Raw genomic sequence first — 27,293 nt, forward strand, 5'->3', positions numbered from 1 at the left:
AATATTCAGCAGCTCCCTACAATTTGTACTTAGGTTTTGTTTTCCCCTGTAAATTGTGTTCCTTTTGAGGTTTTCCTTATATGCTCTTTGTGACAAATCAGCCAGATTTTCTGAGTGACACACAGGTGTGAAGCTGTGGCAGTCACAGCCGCAAAGTGGAATTCTGTCTCCACGACAGTCGGATTAGTAAGTTTTGATAGAGGCCAAAAAAGGGAGGGCGACGTGCTCTCGCGTCAGCACGGACGTGTTTGGCTCTTATCAGAAAGGATTCGTTTTGCTTTAAAAATGTCCTTATTTTACTGAACTACGTACAGGCACATTTCCTCATGAGGTCACACCTAACAGAAACAAGACACTGAATTTCCAAGATAATCCTTACCACTCGTAAACCATTCATAGCTTTGAGAGTGTTACGTGATTCCTTCGTCATTGTTTATGCACGTTCATGAACTTCGGCTGGACGTGGGATAGGAGTTACCACATTCACATTTACTGTCTATTTTCTTGTGTGCCTTATGAGATGGCTTTTCTGACTGTATCTCAATAGTCTTTCTTTCTATGCAGGTTTATAATCAATACAACTACTGTTTTCTAAAACAATACTACACACGGCTCGGAGTTTGTATTTCAATTACACTGACCAAGGAACAGTGTATTCCGTTTTCAGGAACTGAGTATTAGACTGTTAACCCTTTCCCCACACACGCAGTGACTGGGAGCACGCGGACTTGACACCCCTCACCGCGACACCACGTACGAACACACACGTGTCCTGATGGAAACCGACTCAGTGGGGAAGTCACTGACAGGGTTATTTAGAACCTACATTTCTTACCCTTTTAGACTCATGTGTTTTGTATGACACCATCATAAGAAAATTTTATCCCTTCAGATGAAGTATTTTATTACTAAAAGACAAAAACAAAAAAAGCTTAGCGTAAATTGCACGGGTTAGAGTACGGTTTCCAGCAGCTGTACCCTGCAGCCCCCTAAGGGTGTTCCATCGAGTGAAAGTCACCATTGCATGGCCACAGGTGTCCCAACCAAAACTCCATCTTTTGAGCCCTAATCCCTGTCCATTGTGTTCTAGACTAAATCAGGGGTTTGTTCTAAAAGAACACATTTCACCATTTCCTTTACGTAGAAGGAAAACTACTAACGCATACCATTTTCCGTGTCAACCACCACGCGCACAAGAAATACATAGTAAATAAGGAAGCAGAGAACTCCTGGCATTGGGTCATACGAAGCTAGATGATGATTAGAATGTGAAAAAGATTTTACAAATGTAAAACTTTTATTTCTCTGTAGAAACTTTCTTCACTTTGCTGTGCAAGAAGACACTGCTTTGCTATATTTAAAATGGCTTTTTTAAAAGAGATTTATGTATTTGGTAAATGTTTGTAGTCAACAGTTCACACAAGAAGCTGTACACGGTTTGATCATGTAAAACCGTTTGGCGGCACAAGCTGGACTTTGTTGCCATCCTTGCGATGAAAAATAAGTTAATCTCAATTTTTCCCTGAATGTGTTGTTTTTTCTTCATTATACAATAAATATGATAGTGAACTTTTTATCAAATGGTTAAGAAAATGCTAGAGGTTGTTGTAAACTCTTTGTATCCTGCACTCACTACAGTAAAGACGGACTGGCTTTTCCTGTGTACTCCAGACTCTGTCATCTCTGCCACCAGTCGTCCCTTCCACCCTCCCCTCCCCACCTGCAGCCGGCGGGACTCGGGTCAACCCCTTCAGGCTCTAATGAGGACAGGCGTACCCCACCGCCGCGGCGAGGGGGTGTGGGAACCCGCCAGCATTGGGTCGCGTGCATCCTCGAGCTTAGGGCATGACACGTTTCCCCAGATGCACACGTAACGCCGAGCCAGGGGCAGCAGCGGGCTTGCTAAACGAATTTTGTTACTAAAAGAAATAGGTCTAAGAAATGAACCTGCCATGGAGAGAGAGTCCTCCTCCTCCGGGCAGCCTTCCGAGCCAGCTCCTCTAAGCACGGTCTGCTGTCAGTGAGACGAAATCTCCATGTTCACCTGGCTCTACCTGCCGGCTGCAGCGGGGCCGCCGCAGGCTCGGAGAGCCGGTCCTGTGGCTGAAAACGCCCCGCGCCCAGCGCGGCGGCTCCCGGGGCGCCGGCCTCGGGGCTGCTTCCTGCGCCGGGACGGGCTTTTGCGGCTGGCCCTGTGCCAGCGCGATGGCGGCGGCCGCCTGTCCATTGCCCACAGGGGTCAGAGTACCCCTGACCGGAAGACTGAGGAGGTCCCACACAGGCACCTCGACCTCGGGGACAGGGGCTCCTGGGGGCTGAGCGGGCTAGTGCCCTCCTGCGGCACCCAGCGTGTGACACTGGGTGTGCCCTGGTCCCCAGCTGTCCCGGCGCGGGCTGAGGACCGGCTCTCTCGCCCACTTCCCTGAGGGGACATGAGGGGGCGGCTCACCCGCGGGGGGCACGGCCCAGACGCCCGTCACCTCCTTCCGCCCGCCCCTGCCCGCTGTCTGTGCCAAGGCACGTGACGGAGCTGGCAACGAACGCTCGGCGCTGGCGGGTTTCGCTGCATGACCCCCCCGCTCCCTTTTGACCTTTTTAAAAACGTCTTTAAAAAGTTGAAACAGTAACTGTCTCCACATGTCCCTCGCCCGGCTCCCCGCGACCGTAACCTGTGCACAGCCACAGTGCTGCCGGGAGCAGGAGCCACCGCACGGTGCTAGCGACGGGCGCCTCGCCGGCCTCTCACCACCCTCCCGACAGACACTTGGGAAGAACGCCCGTCACCCCCTGAGAGGCGGGGGTGTCGGCCTCTCTTCACTGGAAAGAACACAGGACGGACGGAGCCTGGACGCGTCACGGACTCCGACGTTCTGTCTCGTTACAGCAGCTCAGGGACAATGACAGGACTAGATTAGGACCCACGGGATACAGTAAAGGAGCCCGGAACGGTCTCAGCAAATAAGTGGGGACGAGGGACGGCTCTTCCCCACGGAACTACAATGAGGAGATGTAGGGGGAAGGCCCGGAACAAGATGCTCGTTAGGGGGTGCCGGTGTGAGGAACCCCGTCTACTCTGAGTAGGTCCCTGAGCTACCGATCAGTGACGGGGGGCAAGACAGCAGCTTTCCAGGGGAGCCCGGCTGGAGCCACTGAGCCGATGTGTCGAGGGCACCGTCACCTGTGAGACATTATTGCCCTGATACCAAAGCCAGATGAGGACAGTGTAGGAACAAAAAAAAGACCAACATCCCTGAGGGATGAAGACGCAGACATTCTCAGCGAAGCCTCGAGCCCGGTTCGGCGCGCTGACAGGATCGTTCGCCGTGGTTGAGCGGGGTCTCCCTGGAACGCGAGGTTGGTTCTGACGCACGCAGATCCGTGTGACGCGCCACGTTCACAATGAAAGACAAAAGTCACCATGGTTCCGATAGATGCAGAAAACGCATCCGACAAGATACAAAATCATTTCATGTTACAAACGCGCGACGAACTGCATTTAGAAGCAACACATCTCAACACGGTAAAGGCCACGCGTGACAGACACACAGCCAACGTCCTCAACGGTGAAAGGCTGAGCTTTTCCCCTAGGGTCAGGAACGAGATGGGGACGCCCACTGTCCACGCCTGGCCAGCAGCACCGGACGCCCAACCAGAGCCATCGGGCCACGTGAGGAAAGGGAAGAACCCCAGTCCCAGCTCCCCCGCCCTGCCCGAGATCAGCGGTGTGACAGCCAGCAAACAGGCCAGGGCACCTCCGAATCCACTTAGGGTTCAGTAGGGAGGAAAAACACAACCGCACAAGAGAAGGGGGCAGCTTCGTTTCACCTGATCGTCCCGCCCCCCAGGCTGGCACTGTCAGGCACCAGGACGGCGCTTGCCGGGGGAGGGGCCCTGGGACATCGGCCCTGCACACGGAGTCACCGCCCGGGTTTTGCCACCACAGGTGTTCACAGGCCTTAGCCCCGCCCCCTCCCCACCCCCTGCCCCCCCCCCCCCCACCCCTGCACCCCCTCCCAGGGCCTGGGCCCCAGTCCAGCCAAGGTCTCTGGCTGTACAAGTCAGGACAGACACCCGAGTCCCCCCTGTCCCACCGGAGCCGGGGAGCTGTGCCTACGGCCAGCCTGGGCTTCTGCAGCTCTGGGGGGTGCAGGACACCAGCCCGGGGGCTCTGGGCCGACGGCCACCACTGGCTCAGGGCTCAGAGGACCAGCCCCTCCACCCGCCCGAAGCGGTCACGGCAGCTGCTCTGGGGCATGGGTTTGCCCTGCCGTCTGTCACTGGCCAGCGACACCACGCCCACCTCCAGGGAGCCCCTCCGGCTTTGCTCCACACGCCATCGGGAGAGCCGCACAGCGACAGCGACGGCCCTAGAGGTGCTGGCAGGACTGGACGCGCCCTGCCTCCCGTCACTGGTCAGCGGCAGCACATCCACCTGCTGACAGCTCCCCTACGAGCCACCAGGCCACGCGCCGCACGGGCGGCCGCGGCAGTGAGCACGCCCAGGCTGACGACGACAAACGCGCAAAGCGTCAGTGGGCAGAGGGCCAACGCCCGACGGCCCAATACACGTGTGACCACGGGAATGACCAGGAGGACGTGCTGGGAATGATGGCTCCTTTTCCCAAATTGGACGAAACCATATAAACGCCAGATCTTAGAGGCCCAATGAACCCAAACGAGAACGAGGACGAAACGGTCCCCAAGCTCCCCAGACGGACTTGCCGCCGTCCCTGTGTCGCCTCTGTGAGGTCTGCGGCCTGTGCAGGGCTCCCCACAGTGCTCGCCCGCGCTCGGCCGCGCCACGGCTCCCCGGGGCTTCCCGCTGCCCGCCAGGCCACGTCCGCGTCACCTGCACGCAACGCCGCAGGCTCCCCGCAGCGTCTTCCCGCAGTTCCAGTCCCCCTGGGCCACCAGGCTGCTCAGTCCCCCGTTCACAGGAGCCCGGGCCGGGGCCTTTGTCACACCCCTCACAGTACTGAGCCCCACTCCGAAAGCCACACGCCACCTCAGTGTCCCCCTCACGAAGCCATCTGCCCCGACAGGCTGACCTCACACTAGGTCCTGTCTGCCCCAGTGCGTTACGTGAACCTCGGGGGCAGGGGCCCCGTCCTGTCACCACACAGCCCCTCAGCGTAACTGCTGCCCTGGAAGGTTCTGAATGAATAACCAGGGGCTCACCGCGTTTCAGATGGCACAATCCTCTGATGGCGGGGCGCCCGCCGCACAGCACACCCCGCTGTGGCTCCCTCAGGGCCCCCGCGCGGGTTTGAGAAGGGATGTGACCGGCACGGGTCACAGGCCGCAGTCGCACCAGACCAGCCTGCTGGCCCTTCCCGGGCCGTGCAGGAGGGCGGCCCCAGCTCTCAGGGGCGCCACCGTACCCGGCACCCCGCTGGCTGTCTGCGCCCCCCGCCCCATGCCGCCGCCCCCCCCTCCGGAAAGAGGTCCCAGGGCGTTAGGCACTGGCAGGGAAAGGGCCACAGGAGGCGACTTCGCCAGCACCAGGGCCACTCCACTCCCTCTGGCGCCAGCGGGGACGCAGGCGGGAAGGGCTGACCGGCTAGAGCCCCGCGTGGACCAGCAGGAACCCTAACTGTCCCCTCCCTGCCTGCCCTGAAGCCCTGCCGTGGGCGGCCACGGGCCCAGCTCAGCCAAGGCCAGTGTCCGGCGAGCCTGGGTCACAGTGTGCTCCCCCAGGCCCACAGTGACGGCCACACGCGGCAGAGCGGCAAGGCCCCAGCAAAGGGGTGCAGATGTGGGCCCCCGAGCCTGCCAGCCCGGGCTGGACCCCGGCAAGCCCTGCACCAGCTCTGCGGCCTTGGCTTGGTCTCTCCGTGTGTGGCGCGGGAAGAGGAAGCAGCAGCCTCACGAAGATGTGGCGGGGGTGCGGGGTTAGTTACAAAGCTCAGATGGCCCTCATCACACTTCTCCGGGTCCCCCCTACACCGAGCTCGGCCTCCTGCTCCTGCCAGCCCAAGTGGCCGTCCCACATTCGATGGCTTTTAGACATGCCCCCCTCCCCCTGTGCAGCGCAGGCTCCTGTGCAGCCCCACCTCCCAGTGACACCTGCCAGGCCACCGCAGCCGGCACCTGGCACAGAGGCAGCGCCCCATGTGTCACCTGAGTGAACAGATGGATCAGTCCATCAGGTGAGTCCTTGCCTTCCCTGGCACTCTAGGAAACAGGTCTGGGGGGTGGACAGTGGACCTGCCAGACACAGGGACAGACACCCCGAAAGTGTGTGCTCCTGCTAAGGGGAGCACACACTTTCAAACCCCGTCTTAGACACAGACGGTTGTCACTCTTTTAAGCCAAACATCTCCACAATCAGGGAACTCCTGGCTCGTGTTTGAGAAATGGCAGAAAACAGGCCAGGAGAGGTAAGTGGAAGCTTCTCTCTGCTCGTCATTAAAAACTAACTTCCAGGCAACGGTCAGAGCCGGAGAAAACCCCCGAGGGAACAGGCCGGCGTGACCCCTTGAACGGGAGCTACGAGCGGCACCCCGTCTGGGAAAAGCTGCACGTGCTTCCTGGTGGGGGACAGCGCTTCACACCGGCCAGTGACCGGAGCCCGAATGCCACCATCATCGCCTTCCACGGAAATCCGCCCCTCATCCGCTCTCTGAAAGCAGAACCCGAGCTGCCTGACTGTTCCCCAAAACAGGCGCTGCCCAGGCGGCAAAGCACCTCAGACCAAGCTGGCGTGAGGGGCCGCGCCCCGCAGCCTGGACTGAGCCCCTCTGTGCTCAGAAACGTCCTAAAAACCAGACGACAGCATGAAACTCACTGGAAATGATAAATGTATAGTCCAAGTCAGATATGGTAAGATGGTGCATAAATCACCGACATCTCTAGTTTAAAAGTTAGAAAAACTACAATAATCTGCTAAGGGTTACGCGATATAGAAAATAAGTACTGTAACATCGATATCCTAAAATGGAGGGGAGGAGAGGTGAAGTGTGAAGTTTAGAAATGGTACGCAAGATGAGCGATCGGTTTAATACAGTCTTATGAGATACTGTACGAAGGCCTTACGGTGACCACAAGACGTCTGGTGATCACACAGAAAGACGTGATGAAGTCAAAGCAAAACACAGAGAGAGCAGGATAAGTAGAACCTACGTCTACAAAACCACCAATAGTAAATCCTTACCTGTTGATTACCGTAAACATAAACGGATTAAACTCTCCAATCGAAGACGCAGAAGAGCTGAATGAATCAACATTATTCCAAAGATCCAAAGAGGTGCTTACAAGAGACTCACTTTAGCCTTAAAGACTCACGTATACTGAGAACGATGGGATGGAAAAAGACATTTCAAGCAACGGTAACAAAAACAAAACCAAAAAAAAAAAAAAACGGGTAACTATACTCAGACAAAATAGGTTTTCAACTAAAAATGGTAAAAAGACAAAGTAAAGGGGTGTATTTATCCATCAAAGAGACATAAAATTGTAAATATGTATGCACCTAACGTCAGAGCACGTAAATAAAGCAAAAACAGAGCTAAAAGGAGAAATAGTACAGTAACAGCTGGAGACATTTTATTGACACTCATCAATAAAACAGCAGATACGGAGGACACTATAGACCAAATCGACCTAACAGACATATACATTATATCCAACAACGTCAGAATACACATTCTTCTCAAACACCCTTGAAGCAATTTCTAGGCTAGACCATATGTTAGGCCACATAACACGTCTTAGCAAATTCAGGAGGACTGAATCGGACCAAGCATCTTCTCTGAAATCAATGCAGGAAGAAAACCGAGAAATTCACGAGGACGTGGAAATTAAACAACACTCTCCTGAACAACCAATGGGTCAAAAAAAATTAAAGAGAAAATTAAAAAGTATGTTGAGACAAACTAAGATGGAAATACAACATACCAAAACTTCCGGGATGCAGCAAAAACCGTTCTAAGGGGGAATTTCATAGCAATAAACACCTACATTAGGCAACTAGCTGTACAGTAACGGATGATTACTAAACTTATGGCAATCACATCGTAAGATATATAAATGTCAAATTGCTACTTTATACTCTAAACTAATAATGCTGTATGTCAACTTTAATTTTTAAAAATGTGAGCAACTTTAAAAAAAAAAAAACCTCGAATAAACCACATAAACTCTACATCTTAAAAATTTAGAAACTGAGCCCAAAGTTAGCAAAAGGAAGATTAGAGCGGATAAATGAAAAATGGAACAGAAAGACAACAGGAAAAATGAACAAAACTGAGCTGGTTCATGGTAAACACTTAACCGATCGGATCTAGAAGGAACGTACTTCGATGTAAAGGTCCCGTACGACAAGCCCACGGCTAACATCACGCTTTGCTGTGAAAGGTTAAAGCTTTTCCTCTGAGAGGAAAAGGCTGCCACTCTCACTAACCCTACTCAGCGCAGTACTGGAGTCCTGGCCAAGGGCATTCGGGCAAGAACTAAAAAGCCCCAGAATTGGAAAAGTAAAACTGTCTCCATGTGTACATGACACAATTTTATCCATACAAAATCTTAAAGACTCATAAATTCAGTTAAGGTCCAGGATACAAAATTAACATACAAAAAACAGTAGTATTTGTATACATTCACAATGATCTGAAAAAAGAAATAAAATGATCCCATTTACAATAGCATCAAAAACAATAAAATACTTAGAAATAAATCCAATCAAGGAGGTACAAGATCTGTCCACTGAAAACTATATGACATTGATGAAAGAAATCAAAGATGATGCAAATAAATGGCAGTTTCCCCGTGTTCATGGATTGGGAGATTTAATTGCTAAAATTTCCATATTACTAAAAGTCATCTATAGTTTCAATCATATCCCTATCAAGATTTCAATGGCAATTTTTATGGGCGTAGAAAGAACAATCCTAAAATTTGGAAGCACAAAAGACACCAAACAGCTAAAGCAATCCGAACAAAGTACAAGGCAAGAGGCATCACAATTCCTGATTTCAAGGTCAAGTATAAAGCTACGGTGATCAAAACAGTATCGGTAAGGGCATTGAAGCAGACAGGCCAAAGGAACGGAATCGAGCCCAGAAAAAAATATACACACTGCATATGTAGTCAAGTAATAATCGATAAGGGAGCCAAGAATACTCAATGGCGAAAAGATGGTCTTTTCAATAAATGCTGCTGGGGAAACTAGATATTCATGCGTGAAAGCAAGTAGAACCCTACCTTACACCACTCACAAAAGTTAACTCAACATGGGTTAAAGACTTGACTATAAGGCTGAAAACCATAAAACTCCTAGAAGCAAACAAAGACAGGAAGGTCCTCGACACCGGCCTTAGCGATGACTTTTTGGATGAGACACAGAGCACGAGCCAGCACATGAAAAATAAATGAGTGGGACTCCATCAGACGAAAAAGCTACACAGCGAAACCACCAAAATGTAAAGCAACTTATAGAACGGGAAAAATATTTCAAACCCTAAATCCTTTAAGAGGTTAATATCCAAAATATACTAAAAAAACCTCATATAACTCAATAGCAAAAAAAATCATCCAATTAAAAAATGAGCAAAGGACCTGAAGTTATAGGAACAGCCAACAGGGACATGGAAAGATGCTCAATCAACATCACTAATCATGCAAATCAAAATCACGAGATACCACCTCACGCCTGTTAGAATGGCTGTCATCGAAAAGACAAGATTAAGTGCTGGCGAGGACGTGGAGAAGAGGGAGCCCTCGGGGCTGCTTTTGGGACTGTAAACTGGTACAGCCGCTATGGAAAAGTGATGGAGGTTCTCCAAAAAACTAGAAATACGACCAGCAGATGGTCCAGTCATTCTACATCTGGGGAAATGTCCAAAGAAATGAAAACCCTGTGCTGAAGAGATTCTCTGCACCCCCACGCTCACAGCAGCTTTATCTACAACCACCGAGACATGGAAACAACCCGAGTGTCCACGAATGGATGAATAAAGCTGTGACACACACGCGCACACACACACAGAAATATTATTCAGCCATGAAAAAGGAACTCCTGCCATTTGAGACCGATGGGCCTCAAGGGCGTTACAGCGCGTGAAATAAGGCAGTCGGGGAAATACTGTATGACCTCTCTCACGTGTGGATTACAAAAACACCCAAACCTACAGAAAGATCAGATATATGGGGACCAGAGGCAGGGAGGAGGGGGAGGGGAAATCGGCAGAAGGTAGTTAAAGGGGACAAACTTCCAGTTATGAATTAGAACGGGTGCAACGCACAGTGTGATGGCTGCGCTGCCGTGTGGTCCACAGGAAAGTTGAGGGCGCAAATCCCAGAGCTCTCAGCGAAGGGGAAAAGCGAGCTTTTCTCTCTGAGATGATGGATGTTAACCAAACTTACACCGTGATAATCATTTCAGAACGTGTGTGAGTCACATCGTTACGCTGTACGCCTTACAACGGTACCGTGCGCTGTGTCCACTGTATCTCGATACAAAATAAAATGGAAGGAGGAAAAATGTTCAAGTCCCGTGTATGAGGCATCATCTCAGGCCCGAACCATCCTCCCTCACCCCCAGGCTGTCTTCGCAGTTAACCCGGGGGCGGCTTAAAGAACTGCCTTCCCGAGAGGGGCAGGCATGGCCTCGAGGGGCGGTCCCGCTCCGGGTGACCCCGAGGCTTCGCTTGGTCCCCGCAGCCTCGTCCCCCAGAGGAAAGAGGAGCGTGATCTGCCTGGTGGCGTCAACTCCCGAGGTCTCCACAGCGTTAAGCAGCTCAACCCAAAGGCCCAAGACTATCGTTCATTTCAAACAACTCCCGAAACACACTAAAAATGTAGTAAAATAGGAAGAAAATGAGCTTCGTGGCATCGCGTATGTGCACCTATTCTCACGATTTTAAAGCGTGCTGTACAGGACAGTGTGCTGGCCACCACTTTGTTGGGGTGACCTTGGCCCTCTGGACAGACACTTCTGTCCTCTCCAACACTGCCCCGCACTTTTTAGTTCTGAACTGACCCCCCAGTTAAAAAAAAAAAGAAGACTCAATTTTCCTTCACAGAAGAAATGACTTTATTCCATTTGAAGAAAGGGTACAGTTATTCATTTTTTGCCTGGCAAAATCATTTCACCATAGGACTCTGAGCCCTGCCTGCTGAAAACAGTGACAAACAGAGAAAGCCGTGGCCTCCTGGGCCGGCAAGCAGACATCGGGCTGGCAGATCAGCGAAACGCTCCTGAAGCAAACGCTCGCCAGCTCCTGTCCCGAAGGCCGTCCTGGTTTTGAAGGACACGTTGAACACTGAAGATACTTAAAGTTACTCACTGAACCTGGGGAAATCGTTTTTCACAAAACAGAGGGGAGCGAGGACCTGGGGGCCACCTCCAGGACGCTGCTGCCACCCTCCCTCCTCTTAGGATGAATCTTCTCAATTTACCACTGTGTCCTCAAGTGTCAAAGGCCCGAGCCGGGCCCAAAGCTCAGCAGGTGTGCGCCGGCCCCCTCCCTGGAGGCGGACCCCCCTCCCTGGAGGCGAACCCTGGAGACCCATTTCTAGTCCTCTGTGAGACCGAGGTGCGACCTTGTCAAAGCAGGTTCTCCCTCCACCCCCGCTCCACCCGAAGGTCCCCAGAGGCCAACCCATGCCCCCCTCCATCCGCACAGAGCACCCAGTTGCCTTGAATGGGAGAAGATGGGCGAACCTCGGGCCAACAGGTGTCAGGCCCCTTTTCACAGCAGGGGCCAGCTCCAGGCCCTCCGTTACCATCAGGAGCCACCCTGCACGTAGAGTGTAAGTCACCTGAAGAAATGCACTGAACCCTCATCTCCTGCGGCTCCAGAATTCCTGAGAATGCAGTCGGGGAAGCAGCAGGAAGCAAGCACGGGAGCTTGCTCGGCCTGAGAAGTGTCATACGCTGGGACCTCGGTGACTGGCATCATCCTTCCCTCTGTTCAGCCCTGGACTCTGGCCAGCAAGAACTCCAAGGAAGATGGCCTGGGGAATCCAGGTAGCGACCTCTGCGGGCACCAGCCCCAAATGCTCTGGCCTGGAAGTGCTGGCCACACCACGTGGCAGCATCAAACACACGCGGGTGTCACACTACGCAGCTAACTGGCACGGCAGATACGAAGCAGGATTTGTTCTAATTACAGTCTGTCACGCTACAACAGAGTGACATTCACCGCTACGGGACAGCACCTTTGCCAGGGAGACACAGAACACCATTTGTCAGAGCCAGTCAACCCTCCACAGCAAGCGAGGGACACTGCAAATAGCCAGGTGACCGAAGCCGACCCTGGGAGTTCCCACACTGCAGGTCCGCGTGCCCAGGCCGTCCCCTCCCCCGCTGGGGGCCCATGCAGTGCTACTGTGAAGACACTCACGGCCAGTCCACCAAATGCCTTCAAGACACGACATTCGTCGCATCTGTTTCTCTTGCCACGACTTCCCGGACGGAGGGGCTGCGGGTGCTGGCGTTTTGGCCCCGCGGCCTTGGATTAGATGAGGCAATTAGGGCCTGAATTGAGAACACGACGGTGGCTTCTGAAACGTGTCCCCATGTCGCAGCACCCTAGGATATGACGACGGCAGCTGATGCCCAGCAGGGGCCCCAGTGCTGCAGCCCGACTTCAGAAAGGACAGCTAGTCCCCCCCCCAGGTGCTGTGCCTGAGCTGGTTGTCTGGAGCGGGGACCGTCGCTACCGGAATTGCTGATTTGGGGGCTGGCCCTCGGGCTGCACTCATTGCCACCGAGCCATTGGGGACGGCAGTTGCGTTCAAAATACTGGGGATCTCGCCGGTGGCTTGTATTTTAAAATAGACCAAATAAAACACGGGTAAGACGATCCCGATGAGCAGCATAATGAAAACGGCATTCCACCACTGAATCCCGCAGTCGGCCCCGTTCTTCGGCGACTTGGCAGGAGCCGGAAGGAGCGGCTGACTGGCTGTCTCTCCGCAGCGACTGTCGTTGATGAAGACCTCTGACTGCACCGCACGCTCAATATTCTGGTCAATGCCCCTGAAGAAATCCGTCAGCGGGCTGGACGGGGCGCTGGCGCTTACGGCTGTTCCGTCTTGGTCTGGATGCTCCTCGAAGGTCACTCTGGTCTCCGGGGAGGGGCTCGCCAGGGGTCTGAGTTCCTCGTGGGTCTCTGTTAGGATCCCATGGGTTTTCACCGGAATCTTAATAGACTTCAAAGCATATAGGTCTTGTTCTCTGATGAAGTTGTTGGCTGTCTTGATATCTGCGACCTAAGGGAAGCCACGGAGACAAACATCACGAAACACAGACAGCTCCTTAGCACCAATATCCACAGCGGGGCTAAGTTTCCTGGTGGACGGTCCGAGCCCACCCGCTTAAGAATCTGATGAACACTGAAAACTGCACCTGTACACAGAAGTAGCTTAGGCTGAGAACTTCGTTTCTGAGCTTTAACTCAGCCTTAATATATAGCTCGATCATCAAATTTTCCTACACGTTTGCAAGTCTGAACCATTTGAGATCCGTTTTGGAGAAGACTTTTCTGTTTGTTCAAAGTGTCACTGCAACAAAATGCTTTGAGGTGAAACCACCACGCGAGTAAAAAGAATGCCTTCGCCCTTCTACTTCTGTTAACTCTGGGGCAACAGCGCCCCCGTCTGGCTGACCCCCGCCACGTCCGAACCCAACGCAGAAGCTGCTGCACGTTATCAGCAAATGCCAAGCTTCAGCCAGCCGGACACTCAGAACCTCGTTTACCAGCAATAACGTTTTATGGGCTGTGCTCGCGTGGCTCTTCCGTCTGCTCTCCCGGAAGTACTGCGCGGCAGACAAGCTTATTTTTCTGAATACAAGTGACCTAGGGTTAATTCACTCTGAGGATTTTACAACTTTGTATAATAATCAGAAACATGTAAGGAATCGTGAACCAGGCTGGGAATCATGCGTTTCATAAAGTAACAAAGTTCATGAGAAACTCTTCCCATAATCAAATCTTAAGATTTAAGGGTGTGTATGTGTGTGTGGCTGGGGGGATTGTAAGTCAAAGATAAACTTCCTCCAGCTAATGTTTGAAAACTTACTGAAAGCATCACACAGTCTATAGTTTTAATTTAGCGTAAATACGGCCAACAGTCCAGTAGAAAGAGCCTTATTCAAATCAATTATCTCCATTATTTTAATTATTTAGCAACTGTTTTTAATCATCTAATTCAATTGGAGTGGGGAACATTTTTAATTTATTATGTCCTGAAACTAAAATATAAGGTGCTAGAGACATTTTTATCTTTGCCTCTAATAAAATCAACTTTATTTATTTAAAGAGGAAAACTGATCACTTATTGGAGGCATTATATATAGTCGTCACGGATTTATCAAACATCACCATTCCAAAAAGCCCACTGCATCTATTCGGGTCTGCGGAGGGCAGGATTCATTTTTTGGCTCATGTCCTATAAAACATACAATATGCCTGCACACGCTGATGGTAAGAGTCAAGTATATAAACCTCAGGACAATTTAAAACCGCTGTTGTGTCCCTGGTTGGGAGCAGCCTGTTGATTTCCCTGGGAGACACGCCACCCCACACGTGTGTTTAACCATTTGAACCTAGTTAGATGAGACACTTTGAGGAGGAAAAGATTTTTAAAATAAGTTGCTCAGATAGCCTTAGAGAAAGCCATACAAAGCTGTAGCAGTGTTAGCGAAATGAAATAAACAGTTTCCAACCGGGAGAAAGCAATTCTATAAATACTTTCCTACTTACTTTGCCACTGTTAATCACTCTGAATGCTAAAAACATAATTAAAAAGAGAAACAGCGTTATATAGATACACAGCATACAAAGGCTAGATCATGCAGTTCCAACCGAGTAAGTTACAACCAGCAAGAATGGGTCAGAAAAAGCAGCCAAAAAAACCAAGGGTACCAAAGAAACCTCAGATCTAAGTTCTCCCTGGCCCCCTTAGGTCTCAAAGAAAATGTGCTCAAAAGAAAACAAACAAACAGAAAAAGGTTTCAGCCTTTCAGTTTGGAGGGACAGGGAAGAGGAGAAGTCTGCAGAGAGGCGACAGCCTCGTCACCTGAGAGTCCCTTCTCGACCCCTCGGCTGCAGAACTGACTACTTCCTCCTGCCTTCCATCTCCCACTAACGGGGGAACCCTTTACGCTGTAGGAGGCCTCCCCCATCACCCCTGGGGGTCGGGAGGGGGCGGCAAGCGCCACTCATCGGTGACTCCGCTTACGCGGACACGGAGGGGCGGTGGCACCGGCGCCCGCGGGGGTTCCTTACTTTGCAGCCGTACTGAAGGGCGAGCTTGTTGAGACTGTCCTCCAGCGCCAGCTCCCGCTGCAGCAGCACCACGCCCCCTGCTCCCGGCCGCCGAGGGTGGTGGGCACCCTTCTTCTGGCGCTCCTGGCCCCGCGGCCGCAGAGCCACACGCGGGGACTCTTCCTCGGAGGAGTGCCCAGAGTCCCCGCCGCCACTCTCAAACACGTAAACTTGGCTGGTCGGAGTCCTACAGACCAGGGCTGGGCCTTGGAAAGGCTTGGTTAGCACTCCCTTCTGCCTCATTGTCTTAAACTGAAAACCAAACCCCAGCGTTAATTCCAGACAAAGCACATTCAGTCCCCTGACTACGTTAAAGATCGGTGTCTCGTTAGAGAGGACTCTTTCTCCTAATTTTAAGTACCGAAAAAAAAAACACAAAACACATCAGCACAAAACGATGTGTTTATACAGGGCGAGAGGCAGATAAAGACACTTTTTTTCCTGATTACATATTCAGAACACAAAAGAACCCCTCGTCTTGACCCCTCATTCCTCATCCGCACCTGTGTCTCCCCAAAACCACAGATGTGGAGGAAAAAAAAACCTTTTTGCGGCCTCTGAATAGCAAAGGCACGGCTGGGATCCTTGCACCCAGAATCTTAATTCGAAATCGCTGTGCAAAAAATTATTGTTCAGCTTTACACGAAAGTATCGTCACTAAGGCCGCTTGATTAGAAAAACTAAGAACACTCGTATTTCGTATTTAAATTAAATACTATGTAGGGCAAGTCAGGGAAAAATTTCTGCCGACTAAAGAAATTCGTCCAGTTTCTCACAAGTCCCTTTGCTTTCATTACATCCTCTGATTTTCATGTTCATTTCCAGCCAAGTGCAAAAGCCATCATACCCTGTGTCCCCTCTCCAAAGTGACCTAATGAAGAGTCTCAAATATGGGGAATGACAGCCTCAAAGAGAGTTGGCATCCGGGCCCTTCCGAGCCACAAGGGAGCGGCCCATTCGGGGACAGCCAGTGGCCGAGAGCGACCCCTGCACCCCCGAGTGCGTCCCCGGGGGTCGCCGCCCCAGCGCCCCCTCCTCCGCACTCCCCGAGGTCGGGCCCGCAAGGGACCCCGGAGGCTACCAGGCCTCCGTCTCTCTCACTGTGACTCCCGTGAGAAAAGGGGGTCCGCAAACACGGGCTGACAGAAAAAAACGAGGAGCGGCCCGCCTCCGCGCTTGGAAGGGAGGGGGCCCCAACATTCCACAAAGGCACCACCTCTGACCTCCAACCTCGGCAACCTCAGGCCCGCCCTCGACGGTCGCAGTCGTCGCCCCTCCGGCTGCCGGAGGGTGGCCCGCCCCCAAGCCGACAAGCGCGGCTAAGCCACGGAGTGGCGAGAAGCCCGCGCTGCCCCCCGAACAGGCCCAGAGGCCCCCAACCCGCAGCGAACCCCAGTACCTCAGCTCCCAGGATTCACCGCGCCCCGCCGCCGCGCCTGCCGATTGGCTGCGAAAAATCAGGTCTCGGGGGCGGGCCGGCGAGGCAGCCAATGAAATCCGGCGTGCGGGCACTGGGACGCGCCGGCGAGGCAGCCAATGAAATCCAGTGGGCGGGCACTGGGACGCGCCAGGGAGGCAGCCAATGAAATCAGCGGTGGGCGGGCACTGGGACGCGCCGGCGAGGCAGCCAATGAAATCAGTGGTGGGCGGGCACTGGGACGCGCCGGCTGTCCGACGGGTCCGCACGCGACGCGCCCGGACCGCGGCCCGGGAGCCAGGCACGCGGCACGGGCCTGGGCGCGGCCGGGCGTTCCCACGGGCAGCTGCCCGGCAGTCGTCTTAACGCTTCGCTCCCAGCTTTCAGCTGAGCCTCACCTTGCTCACCTGCGGGAACTATGGCCCCGCCCTGTGTGTCAGTGGCCAGTAACAAGGAGGAAGATTCCCAGGACAGGGATGTCCCTGGCTGAGGCCTCTGGCCGAGAAGTGGACCCTCTGGCACCGCCCAGGTGGGCGAGGGGGCCGCAGGGGGAGTTTGCTCGGTCCGGTCCCCAAGGATAAAAAAGTCCACCAGCGTAAAACAATGAAACACGGCGACACGAACCAAAATACTTCAACAAATGCAAGATGGCAGAGGACTCCTTAAGCGTACACGTGGTGGATGAGCTCTCTCTCACACATGCTTAAAACTTCAACCCCAAAAAGAAAATCAAAATTAAAAAAGCAAAACAGTAATTTGGGTAAAATAAATACAAAGAAAAAAAAAACACGGTCAACGATTAGAATTCTTAATTGAGAGAGACCTCAGCAAATGAATAACGACACTAGACCTCAGTAGATAAGTGGGTGCAGACAATTCACCGAAAAATGCAGTTACCAGAGAAGAAAAATTAAACCTTACTAGCAATCGAATTAACGAAGCAAAGGCATTAAAACAATAAGATCTCAGAAACCCCTACTATGGCTTCCTATCCCACTTAGAGTAAAAGTCAAATGCCTTACCTTTGCAGACAGAGTCCAGGATGGTGTGAAGGCTCCAAGGCGTTCGCTGCCATTTTGCCCGTTTTTTTTTCAGGCACCCTCCTTTTTTTAGTGGCTGTACTTCGGGCCCAAATGGCTGGGGCGAGCCCCGGTGGGCCCACTGGGACTCGGCAAGTCTAGGAGTCAGGATCTGAAAGTCTGACTGAAGTGAGAGTCATCAGATCAGGATCACCTGGGTAGCTGAATTAACTAATACAGCTGCTCTCTGATCAGTTCCGGTTGTTTCTTTCCCTCGGCATGTCCAATAAAAAACAAATCCAGACTTAGGAGAGACTTTATTCTAAAGGATTTTTGCTAGGGGAGAAAGGGACTATTGCAACTGGGAGAAAGCCCTGAGTATAAGGTCTGCGAACATCTCGAGTTAGGCAGAAAGTTTCTTTTATAGAGAGGAGTAAACAAGGCTAAAAGGAACCAGGTGTGGGCAAGTGGGAAGAAAGGGTGGCGGCATCCGAGAGTCGATGGCCCAGACTGAAGGTGGTCTGAAGTTCATGCAGGGACCTGGATGAAGGACAGGAGCTTAATGGAAGTTTGGTTAATAAGCATTTTGTTCCAAATGACCAGTGGGGACAAGAGGCTCAGCTAATCATTTATGAGTCAAAGAAAGGGAATTCAGAGGGTCTGTGTCTGGCCTTGAAGGTAAATGAAAGGGGGATCTATGAGTCTTACATAAGTCACATGGAGAAGGAAGGGCAGTTCTTTGCAATAAGCCGTTTTCCAGAACACAACAAGGGGAGGGGGAGGGTTTCCTTAACCTTCACTCTTTCCAGGAGCACAGGGCTTGGGTCACGTTCAACATGGTCAAGCATATGTCCGTGGATCTCCTTCCGTGTGTCAAGCCCCGGGCCACAGTGGTCAAAAGATGGCCATCCTGCAAGGGGCTTACATTTCTAGGGGGAACATGGGCAAAAACAAAGCCACATACGGAAAAGAGCATGACAGATTATGCCAGATCTTCGAAAAATCAAAACCAAGTCATGTCTGTTAATAAAAACTATCCAAACTTCATAAAGGTGACAGGATGATATGCTGTGTGTCTTCCAGCGTCCCACTGGGGCTTGGTTAGCAAGTTCACCCAAGAACAATCTGATTCTTTAAGGAAGAAGTTCTCAAAGTGTAGTCTGGGGACTCTGGGAGTCCCTGAGACCTTTGCCTGGGGTCTGTGAGGTCAGAACTATTTTTATAGAGATGCCGACATTATTTTCCTTCTCTGCTTCGTTCTCTCTTGAAGGACAATAATTTAGCTAACATATACTGAGTCCTTACTGGGGACCAGGGAATTCAACACCCGTATGAGGTAGGTATTATTATAATCCCCAATTTACAGATGGAAAACTAGTGTGAGAGGAATCGCAAATTGCTTACCCAATATCCTTTACTTAGTAACAGAACCCTAGTGATGTCGGGGCAGCAAGATGCCAAGCTTCTCGTCAACACCTCTCCTGGATGTGGCCTCTTCGTTATGCCTTCGGTTTTAGGTGATACGTTCAACTAGACTTCAGGGGGTTCTCCAAGCTGATTGATTTATAATTTGGTTGTAATTCTGATGCGGCCGTGGGAGAAGGCGAACCCCGTTTTGACCTAGCCCCCCACACTGACCTCATGCTCTAGCGATAAATTTTAATTTGCACATTCTTTGCTTCTGTCTGCCACGTTTAGGACTTCACCAAGGAAATCGTTAGCACGCGTTAAAAGGCTGCTGGACTGTTCTTAATGGTGAGAAATGGAAAAAAAAACCCAAAGTGTCCAATAGTAGAGACTTAGGTTGAATTCATCAGCTCATTTACGAAATGGAATAAAGTACCCTAATTTCACGGGAGGATGTATATGAGTAAAAGACGCTGTTTTAAAAATCTCTAGCAAATAAGGGACAATACCCCAGAGAACCACCCACATCCATCTGAGGGTTACAAAGAATGTTCTAGTGGTGACGTTCATTGCCTTATTTATGTGCATTTGCATTTTTAAATGTCTTTGTTGCACGCGCTAACTCACGTTATGAGGAGGTAGCGCGTAGGACAGTGATTAAAGACATAAGTACCGAAATCACACGCCTGACTCTGAATCCAGTGTCATCCCTCAGAACCTCTTGGAGAATTCTGTGACCTCTGCGAGCCTCAGTTTTCTCATCTATAGCATGGGATCTGAGACAGACACTGGAATTACAGGGGGTGCTGCCACCTGTCAGGTATGGGGCAGGTGCCTGGCAAAGAGGGAGCATTTGGGGATGTGGGCTATCGATATTACCACGGGGGACACCATAAACGCATGAAAGTCATTTTTCAACAAAATATACACTCTCGCCCTAACTTAGGTAGCTGGACGTGTTGTGTGGGGTTCTTTTGGGGCTCAGATCTGCTCTGATTTCGGGACAGGATTTTCAGGTGAGTTTTAAGCCAGTTTGTCAGCAGCTTTATTTGTGTCGGATTGGATTGTCCCCGGGGCCAAGGTGTGGCGAGGTGCCTGCAAATAGGAGCCTGACAAACAGGGCAAACTGTTCTAGGACACATCAGCGAGGCCACCAACCTTCAGACCTGGTGCAGCCCTCCTGGGAAAGCCCATCCTTGGGCCAAGTACCCAGGTCACCGCAGACTGACCTCCGCCTGGCCCTCCCCTTCCTGCCTGGAGCCTGAGGCTGGCTGCTCTGTGGAGTCACAGTCTCTAGTTTGTGTTTACCCGAAAAGCCACCTCACCAGACCCTGGGGGTATACGGCAGGGTGTTCTAAAGTTTTCAGAGACACATCTTAACACCTCCACGTTGTCCTTCTCAGGAGCAAAATCTCGGTGTCCTCCCAACCCCCACCTTGCTTTTTTCCCATGCCAGCCTTTGAACTCAGCTCTGGCTCCCCTGGGCGTGCCTGGGGATTATGCCAGATTCGGGGGGCCTGACCAGCACCTCTGTGGGCCCCACCTTCTCCCCAGTCCCCTAGGATTGGGCAGGGACAGGTCTCGCTTATAATTTTTATGTGAATTACATGCTAAAATGGTACGACTGTAGACGTAGTAGGTTACAGAAAAGATTATTAAAATCGATTTCATATACGAAGCCTCTTATAACTCTGAGTTAGACTCCCAGGAATGCGACTGCTGGTTTGAAGAGTATATGTAAATGTGATTTTACTAGGCGTTGCCAGGTTGCTTTCCAAAAATGCCACAGCAATTCACATTTCGGCAATGATCTTTAGAGAACCCCTTTCACTACAATACATATGAACACTTATTTTTATCAGTCTGCTAGGTATGAAGTGATAAGTTGTTTCTTAAATTTAAATTTTTCTAACCACAAACAAGTTCGAAGACCTTTTTTATGTTAAACATTTAGATTTGATCCTCTGTGAAATGTCGTGGTAATTGGATTCGGTTCAGAGAACCCCAAAGCAGCGGAGGCTATTTTCGTTGTCCTCAGCCTCATGTTCCAAGATGGCTGCTGGAGTGCCAGGCATCGCACCCTCATTCCAAGCAGCAGGAGAGAGGCAGGCACAAAGGAGGGTGCACTCCCTCCCTTTAAGGAGACTTCCTGAACATAACATGCCATATTTCTATTTGCAGATACTGAGTCAGAACTTAGTCACAGGGCTACACCTAGCTGCAAGAGAGGCTTGGAAATTTAGTTTTGAGTTTCTATCCTGAGTAAGACCGGAAGTCTATTACCGAGAAAAAGAGCAGAGGGGAATGATAACTGGAATAAGCAACTAGAAATCTCTGCTGCAATGCCTTCTTTTTGCCATTTTTTTTTCATTTGGTTATTTGCCTTTTTTTCTTTTGGTATTGTATCGGTTTGAACTATATGAGATTGTTGATATTTTACAGTTTTGGCCAACAAAAACGGCAATTTCTTATGATGTAACCTAGCAGACACGAACCCCTTGCCTTTACCTCCTCAGCATGGCAAACCTCTATCTCCAGAGTTGATGTGTGTATATCAAATGTGTTGGTGGTCCCTTTTGCCGTTCAAAAATCTTAAATTTTCATACAGTCAGATGTGCTGATTTTTCTTTTATAGCTGTGGGATTGCCTGCTTTGGCAGAGAAATTTTCCTGTAGATGTAATCACCTACATTTTCTTCTAAGATTTGAATGGCATTACTTTTTTTAAAAAAACATTTGCATCTTTCATTGTTCTGGAATTTATTTTTTGTGTCTGGTAGAAACCCGGGTCCTGCTTGATAGACTTGCAGCTGGATGGCCAGCTGTGCCGGAAGCATTTATTAAGCAGCTCCCCCTTTTTCTGCTGAGTTGAAATTCCTTCTTTGATGAACACTAACGTCATACTCAAATGGGCTCAATTTGGGGGCTTTTTTGGAAATGTCAACTTTTAAACTTTCTGACTGACTTGAAACAAATGAGTGTCCCACCCCCTCTCTCTGCCACTTCAAAGGGTGGCTAAGCAGGGAAGGTCAGAGGTGAGGCACGTGGTCATCTTCCTAAATCACCCACGCTTCTCTCTTTGCCAACCCAATTCATGTTGTGGGCCCACGTCACGGACCGCTTTGCGACCGGACCAACATCAGTTTAAGTGATGAGCGGCCCACTGATGAGTGAGTGATTCACACGGTCAAGAGAATCATAATCTAGCTTCCTTGCAATGCGTCCCAACGGGCACCTCTGGGCTCCATCATTAGAAGATAGATGTTGAGTCTGCCCACCCCACCCACACCCAGAGGGGCGTCTACACCGTAGCAATGGCAGCGAGCGCCGACCTATAAAAATGGCAAAAACTCCAGGCCTGAGGGCTTCCCTGGTGAATTCCCTCAAGTGTTTAGAGAGAAAAGAATGCAAATCTTTTATGGTCTCTACCAGAAAAGAGAGGAAACTCTTCTCAACTCATTCTATGATATCATTACTGCCCTGATCCCGAAACCAGACAGACATCATGAGAAAACGATAAACCAGTGACACTTACGGATATAGATGCAAAAATCCTCAACAAATTATTAGCCAACTAGATCCAGCAGTTTATAGAAAGGATTATATATCTGAGATTGTCGAATCGACACATAAGAGGTTGGTTCGACATATGAAAATCAATCAATGTAATCGATAGAAGACAAAACAACACGATCATCTCAACAGACACAGAAAAAGCATCTGACAAAGTCCAACGCCCTTTCATAATAAACACATTCAACAAACTAGAAATGGAAGGGACTTTCTCAGCCTGATAAATGGCATCCAACATCATACTTCATAATGAAAGACTAAAAGCTTACCTTTTCAAATCTGGAAAAAGAAAAGTATATTTGCTCTTGCCACTTCTACTGAACACGGCAGTAGAGGCCCCGGCTAGAGTAGTTAGCAAAGAAAATGAAATAAAAGTCATTCAGATTGGAAATAAAGAAGTAAAACTATCTCTGTTTGCAGACAACATGATATTGTATGTAGAAAATTCCCCCCCAAATCTATGAAGAAACAGAGCTAATAAATGAGCTAAACAAAGGTACATAAAGCAAGATCAATATATAAAACACAGTTTATTCCTAGATATGCTAGCAATGAGCATTCCAAAAATAAAATTAAGAAACAATTACACTTACAATAGTATCAAAAAGAATAAAATACTTAGGAAGAAATTTAACAAAAGAAGTGCCAGACTCAAATACTGAAAACCAAAAAATTTAAAAGGACCTAAATAAATAGCTATCTCCTGTTCATGCAAATTTAATATTAAGATGGCAATTCTTCCTAAATTGATTTACAGATTCAATTCAATCTCTCTCAAAATTCCAACTTTTTATTGCAGATATGGACAAACCGATATTATAATTTATACCAAAATTCAAGGGACCCAGCGTAGCCAACACAATATTGAAAAACAAAGACAAGATTAGAGGACTCACAAGTCCGTATTTCGAAACTTCCTACAAAGCTACAGTAATCAAAATTGGCATGAGAGCAGACACATAGATCAATGGGATAAAATTGACAGAAAAATCTCCGCATTAAAGATCAATTGATTTTTGATAAGGGTGTCAAGATCATTCAATGGACAAAGAGCAGTCTTTTCTACAAACGGTACTGGGACAACTGGGTATCCTCATTAAAAAAAAAAAAATTTGAATCTCTATTGTACGTCATATTTCAAAATCAACTCCAAATGAATAAAAAACTAAATCTATGAGCTAAAATTATAAAGTTCTTAGAAGAAAACATAGGTTTGAAAATTTGAGACCTTAGATTAGGTAAAGTTTTCTTGGATATCACACTAAAAGCACAAGCCGTCAAAGAAAAAACAGACACGCTGGATTTCATCAAAACTAAAAACGTGTATCAAATAACATCAAGAAAATGAAAAAAACCCACATGCTAGAAAAAAATATTTGCAAATATATCTGATACGTCTGATATCCTGAATATATAAAGAATTCATGTAACTCAACAATAAAAAGACAAATAGCCCCCTTAAAAATAGACAAAGAATTTGAACAGACATTTCTTTACAGAAGACACAGACATTACCAATAAGCACATAAAAGATGTTCAATATCACTGCTGGCTATTTCGGGTTGAATGCTGGACATTGTAGGTAAAAAAAAAATTTGGGTAATCTGAGGCTCTGGATAATTGCGTTCATATTTTCGGAGGATTACTTTTTCTGCGGGCAGCTTAACTAGAGACCCAGAGTGAGGGTCCCGGCCAGCAGGGGGCATCGCAGGGGGTCCGACCTGGGGGGTTTACTTGCCTCGGGCCCTCACTGCAGATCAGGCAGCTCGGGAGTGGCAGGGTTTGGACTTCGACTCGGGTTTCTTTGATGCCAAAGGTCATGATTTTCCTGCCGCCCAAGGTCCAAGATCAAGGTGCTGGGATGGTTGAGTTTCGATGGGGTGCTCCTTCCGGCTGGCAGATGGCCACCTTCTTACCGTGTCCTCGCATGGTGTAGAGAGAGCTCTCCTGTCTGTCTGCCTGTCTGTCTGTCTCTAACTCTCTCTCTCTCTTTATATACAAGGACATTATGGCCATCGTGACGACCTCATCTAACCCTAATTACCTCCAAAAGCTGGGTCTCCAAATGACATCCCACTGGGGGTTAGGGCTTCAGGATACCACTTCCGGAGAGACAGCGTTTCATTCATAGCTGCTGTCTTGTGTATCTACCTATGCAGTTACCTTTACGAGGGTTCTTATTTCTTCACGTGCATTCACGTTTCTCTGCCGTCTGCCTCTTCTGCCTTTCCGCTCATTCCTCTTCCCTAACATTTCTTCTTTCCCCACAGCTTCAGGCAACCTCACATTTCACCCCGTGGGCCCGTAACAGTTCCGCTTCCTGTGCGTGCAACCACCGACCCCTGCCGCCTCCCAAGGTCATGGTTCGCAGGCCGCCTTCTCTCCCTGCCCTCGTCCCAAGGGCATCGCGAAGGCACCTATTTCCTGAGCTATGAGGAACACAATCCACTCGAGGGAAAACCGATTTTCGAAGTACATTGTATGTTCTTACTTGTCTCTCGAAGGCGGGTGTGGTCACCTCTGTATTGTCTGTGCTCCTTCGGCCAACTGTATGCAGCCATTAAATAAGCATGTTCCCCCTGAGTAGATTCTGGGCTCCAGGAGAAATGCTGTCAAACACAGGGCAGACTCGATAATGGGATTCTGGTAGCAAGCAGACCACCGGGGCTGGCCATTAGCACCGGGCCACTGTGGAAGAACTAATCGTGAATCAGAGTCTGAGCTGCGGGAGTAACTTATTTGTGTTACCATTAATCATACTGCAGAGCGAGCTCAAAGTCGAAGGTTTCAGGTTTCTCGAAACAAAGCTCATTCAGTGATATTCACGAGCGGATGACGTAGTGTGGTAACCAGCCCTTGGGATCGGTCCAATTCCATCGGTGATCCCCAGGGCCAGAGAGCTGCCCGGATGCAGAGCTTTCTGGAAGAGAGTGATTGGCGCTCGGCGTGTGTCTGGGGAGAAACTATATACGGCACGTTTTGTATTTTCAAAGCTCTAAATGGAGACTGAACGAGAAGGAGAGGTTTCAGATTTCCGTATAAAATTTAAAAGTTGAATTAGGCCAGATTTCCTTGCACTTGGCGATTTAGTTCCTCAGAGCCCCATAGCGCCGGAAACTGACCTAAACACGACAGTCCGCTGTGGGGACACAAAGTGAGCTTGGAGTTGTGTACCACTAAGGCGCTATTTAATGCGATCGGTCCAGCTACCGTTATTAGCGTGAACAACAATGAACACATGTGGTTATGTATTTTAAGATGAGAAGGCCCAGTACCTGCAGCGTTGAGCAGACTGAAGTTCCGGGGAGCAGGGACTCTCGAATCGTCTTATTGCTGCCCCTTTGCTGTTCCTGGAAGTCCACTCTGTGGGGCTGGGTCTCCCCCCGGCCCCCTGGATGAAAACTTTGGCCCATGAATTTTCTAGACCCTCCTAAGTAAGAATAAACAATTGCCCGGTCACTTCAAGTCAATTTCAGTTGCAAAATGTGGTCTCGATTCAGTCATAAAAATATCTAGTTCCATTTAATAATCCAAATTGAACTTATTTAAAGTCGAGACTATTCCTCCTCCTTTGGCTTGGGCTGGAAACCTGCTTGGGTCCTTCTTAATCTGTGGGCTCGGGGAGGGCGGGGAGGGAAGGGGAGCAGGAAAGTGTGTACCTGCCGGGTACTGACGCGGCTATAGAGGACAAGCATTCTTTGGCCCTTGTGGACAGTTAAGGCTGACCTTCCTCCTGCAGCGGGCTCAACCTTTGGGGCACCAGGGACCGGAGCTCCTATGAGAATCGAACGCCTGAGGATCTGAGGCGGAGCTGAAGCGGTGATGCTGGCGCTGGGAGCGGCTGCAGATACGGATGAAGCTTCGCTAGCTCGTTGCCCGTTGCCGCTTACCTCCTGCTGTGCAGCCTGGGGTGTGGGGACCGCTGTCCTACAGCATTTTCACGGGCGATTTGGAGACACGTGCCCGTGATGCCACCATGTGCTGAGATCTCTCACCTGCAGAGCTGATGGGGGCGACGTGTTTTCCTCCCCCGTGGCCGATGCTCCTTCTTCAGCTCCTGGGGTACTGGCAGATCCCGGCTGGGCCCTGCTGTGGTCCCCTCAGCACACAGGCTTCTGAGCCGGGCCCCAAGCCCCCCACACTGGCTCTCTCTCGTACATGTAGCTCACATATTCGGACACACTCTGGGAGCACAGGCCGGTCCTGGTGCGGCCACCTCCCCTTTGCTCTGCTCTCCCTAGGCAGCCTGCTAGGGACTGGACTGTGTCCCCCACATTCACGTGTGGCAGTCTTAAGCCACGAGGTGACTATATTTGGAGATAGGTCCTATAAGGAGGTAAATAGGGTTAAATGAGGTCATAAGGGTGGGGTCCCGACCCACTTGTCCTTTTGAGACAAGACGCCGGAGAGTGTTCTCCCCCTCTGCCTCCCTCCCCAGCCCCCGGCCCCCACAAGTACACTCAGAGGAAAGGCCTTGTGAGAACCCAGCGGCCATTGTGAGCCAGGAAACCAAACCCTGGCTTGATCTGGAATGTCCCAGACTCCAGAACTGTGAGAAATGCGTTTCTGCGGGCAAAGCCACTCGGCTGTGACATTGTGTCATGGA

At 50.1% G+C, this 27,293-nt stretch overlaps 2 protein-coding genes across 6 annotated transcripts in view; both read right to left on the reverse strand.

The window, feature by feature from the left end:
• The window catches only part of ADAMTS17 (ADAM metallopeptidase with thrombospondin type 1 motif 17), a 273,147-nt gene that overhangs the window by 21,732 nt on the left and 224,122 nt on the right, over window positions 1–27,293 (reverse strand). Inside the window, exon 22 of one of the 3 annotated variants that reach the window (XM_039844086.1) lies at window positions 20,806–23,029. The exons of 1 other annotated variant lie outside the window; for it this stretch is intronic. In XM_039844086.1, coding sequence (XP_039700020.1) covers window positions 22,961–23,029 — 69 coding nt within the window. In that variant the 3' untranslated portion in view covers window positions 20,806–22,960. Of the gene's footprint in view, window positions 1–20,805; window positions 23,030–26,541; window positions 27,014–27,293 lie in introns of those variants that run through there. One more of the 3 variants, XM_039844084.1, reaches the window with a different exon arrangement.
• LYSMD4 (LysM domain containing 4) lies at window positions 11,009–16,764 on the reverse strand. Of its 3 annotated transcripts, none has more exons than XM_039844094.1 (3): window positions 16,672–16,764; window positions 15,234–15,524; window positions 11,009–13,215 (listed from the first exon to the last, which is right to left on the reverse strand). In XM_039844094.1, exons 2-3 carry the CDS (start codon window positions 15,513–15,515, stop codon window positions 12,604–12,606), a joined length of 894 nt encoding a protein of 297 aa, XP_039700028.1. In that variant the 5' UTR covers window positions 15,516–15,524; window positions 16,672–16,764; the 3' UTR covers window positions 11,009–12,603. The 3 variants fall into 3 exon arrangements, with proteins under 3 accessions (XP_039700028.1, XP_039700027.1, XP_039700026.1); XM_039844093.1 differs by lacking the exon at window positions 16,672–16,764 and adding an exon at window positions 16,496–16,665; XM_039844092.1 differs by lacking the exon at window positions 16,672–16,764 and adding an exon at window positions 16,441–16,665.

Source organism: Pteropus medius, unplaced genomic scaffold, assembly GCF_902729225.1.
Source record: "Pteropus medius unplaced genomic scaffold, Ma_sr-lr_union100, whole genome shotgun sequence".
Lineage (NCBI taxonomy): Eukaryota > Metazoa > Chordata > Mammalia > Chiroptera > Pteropodidae > Pteropus > Pteropus medius.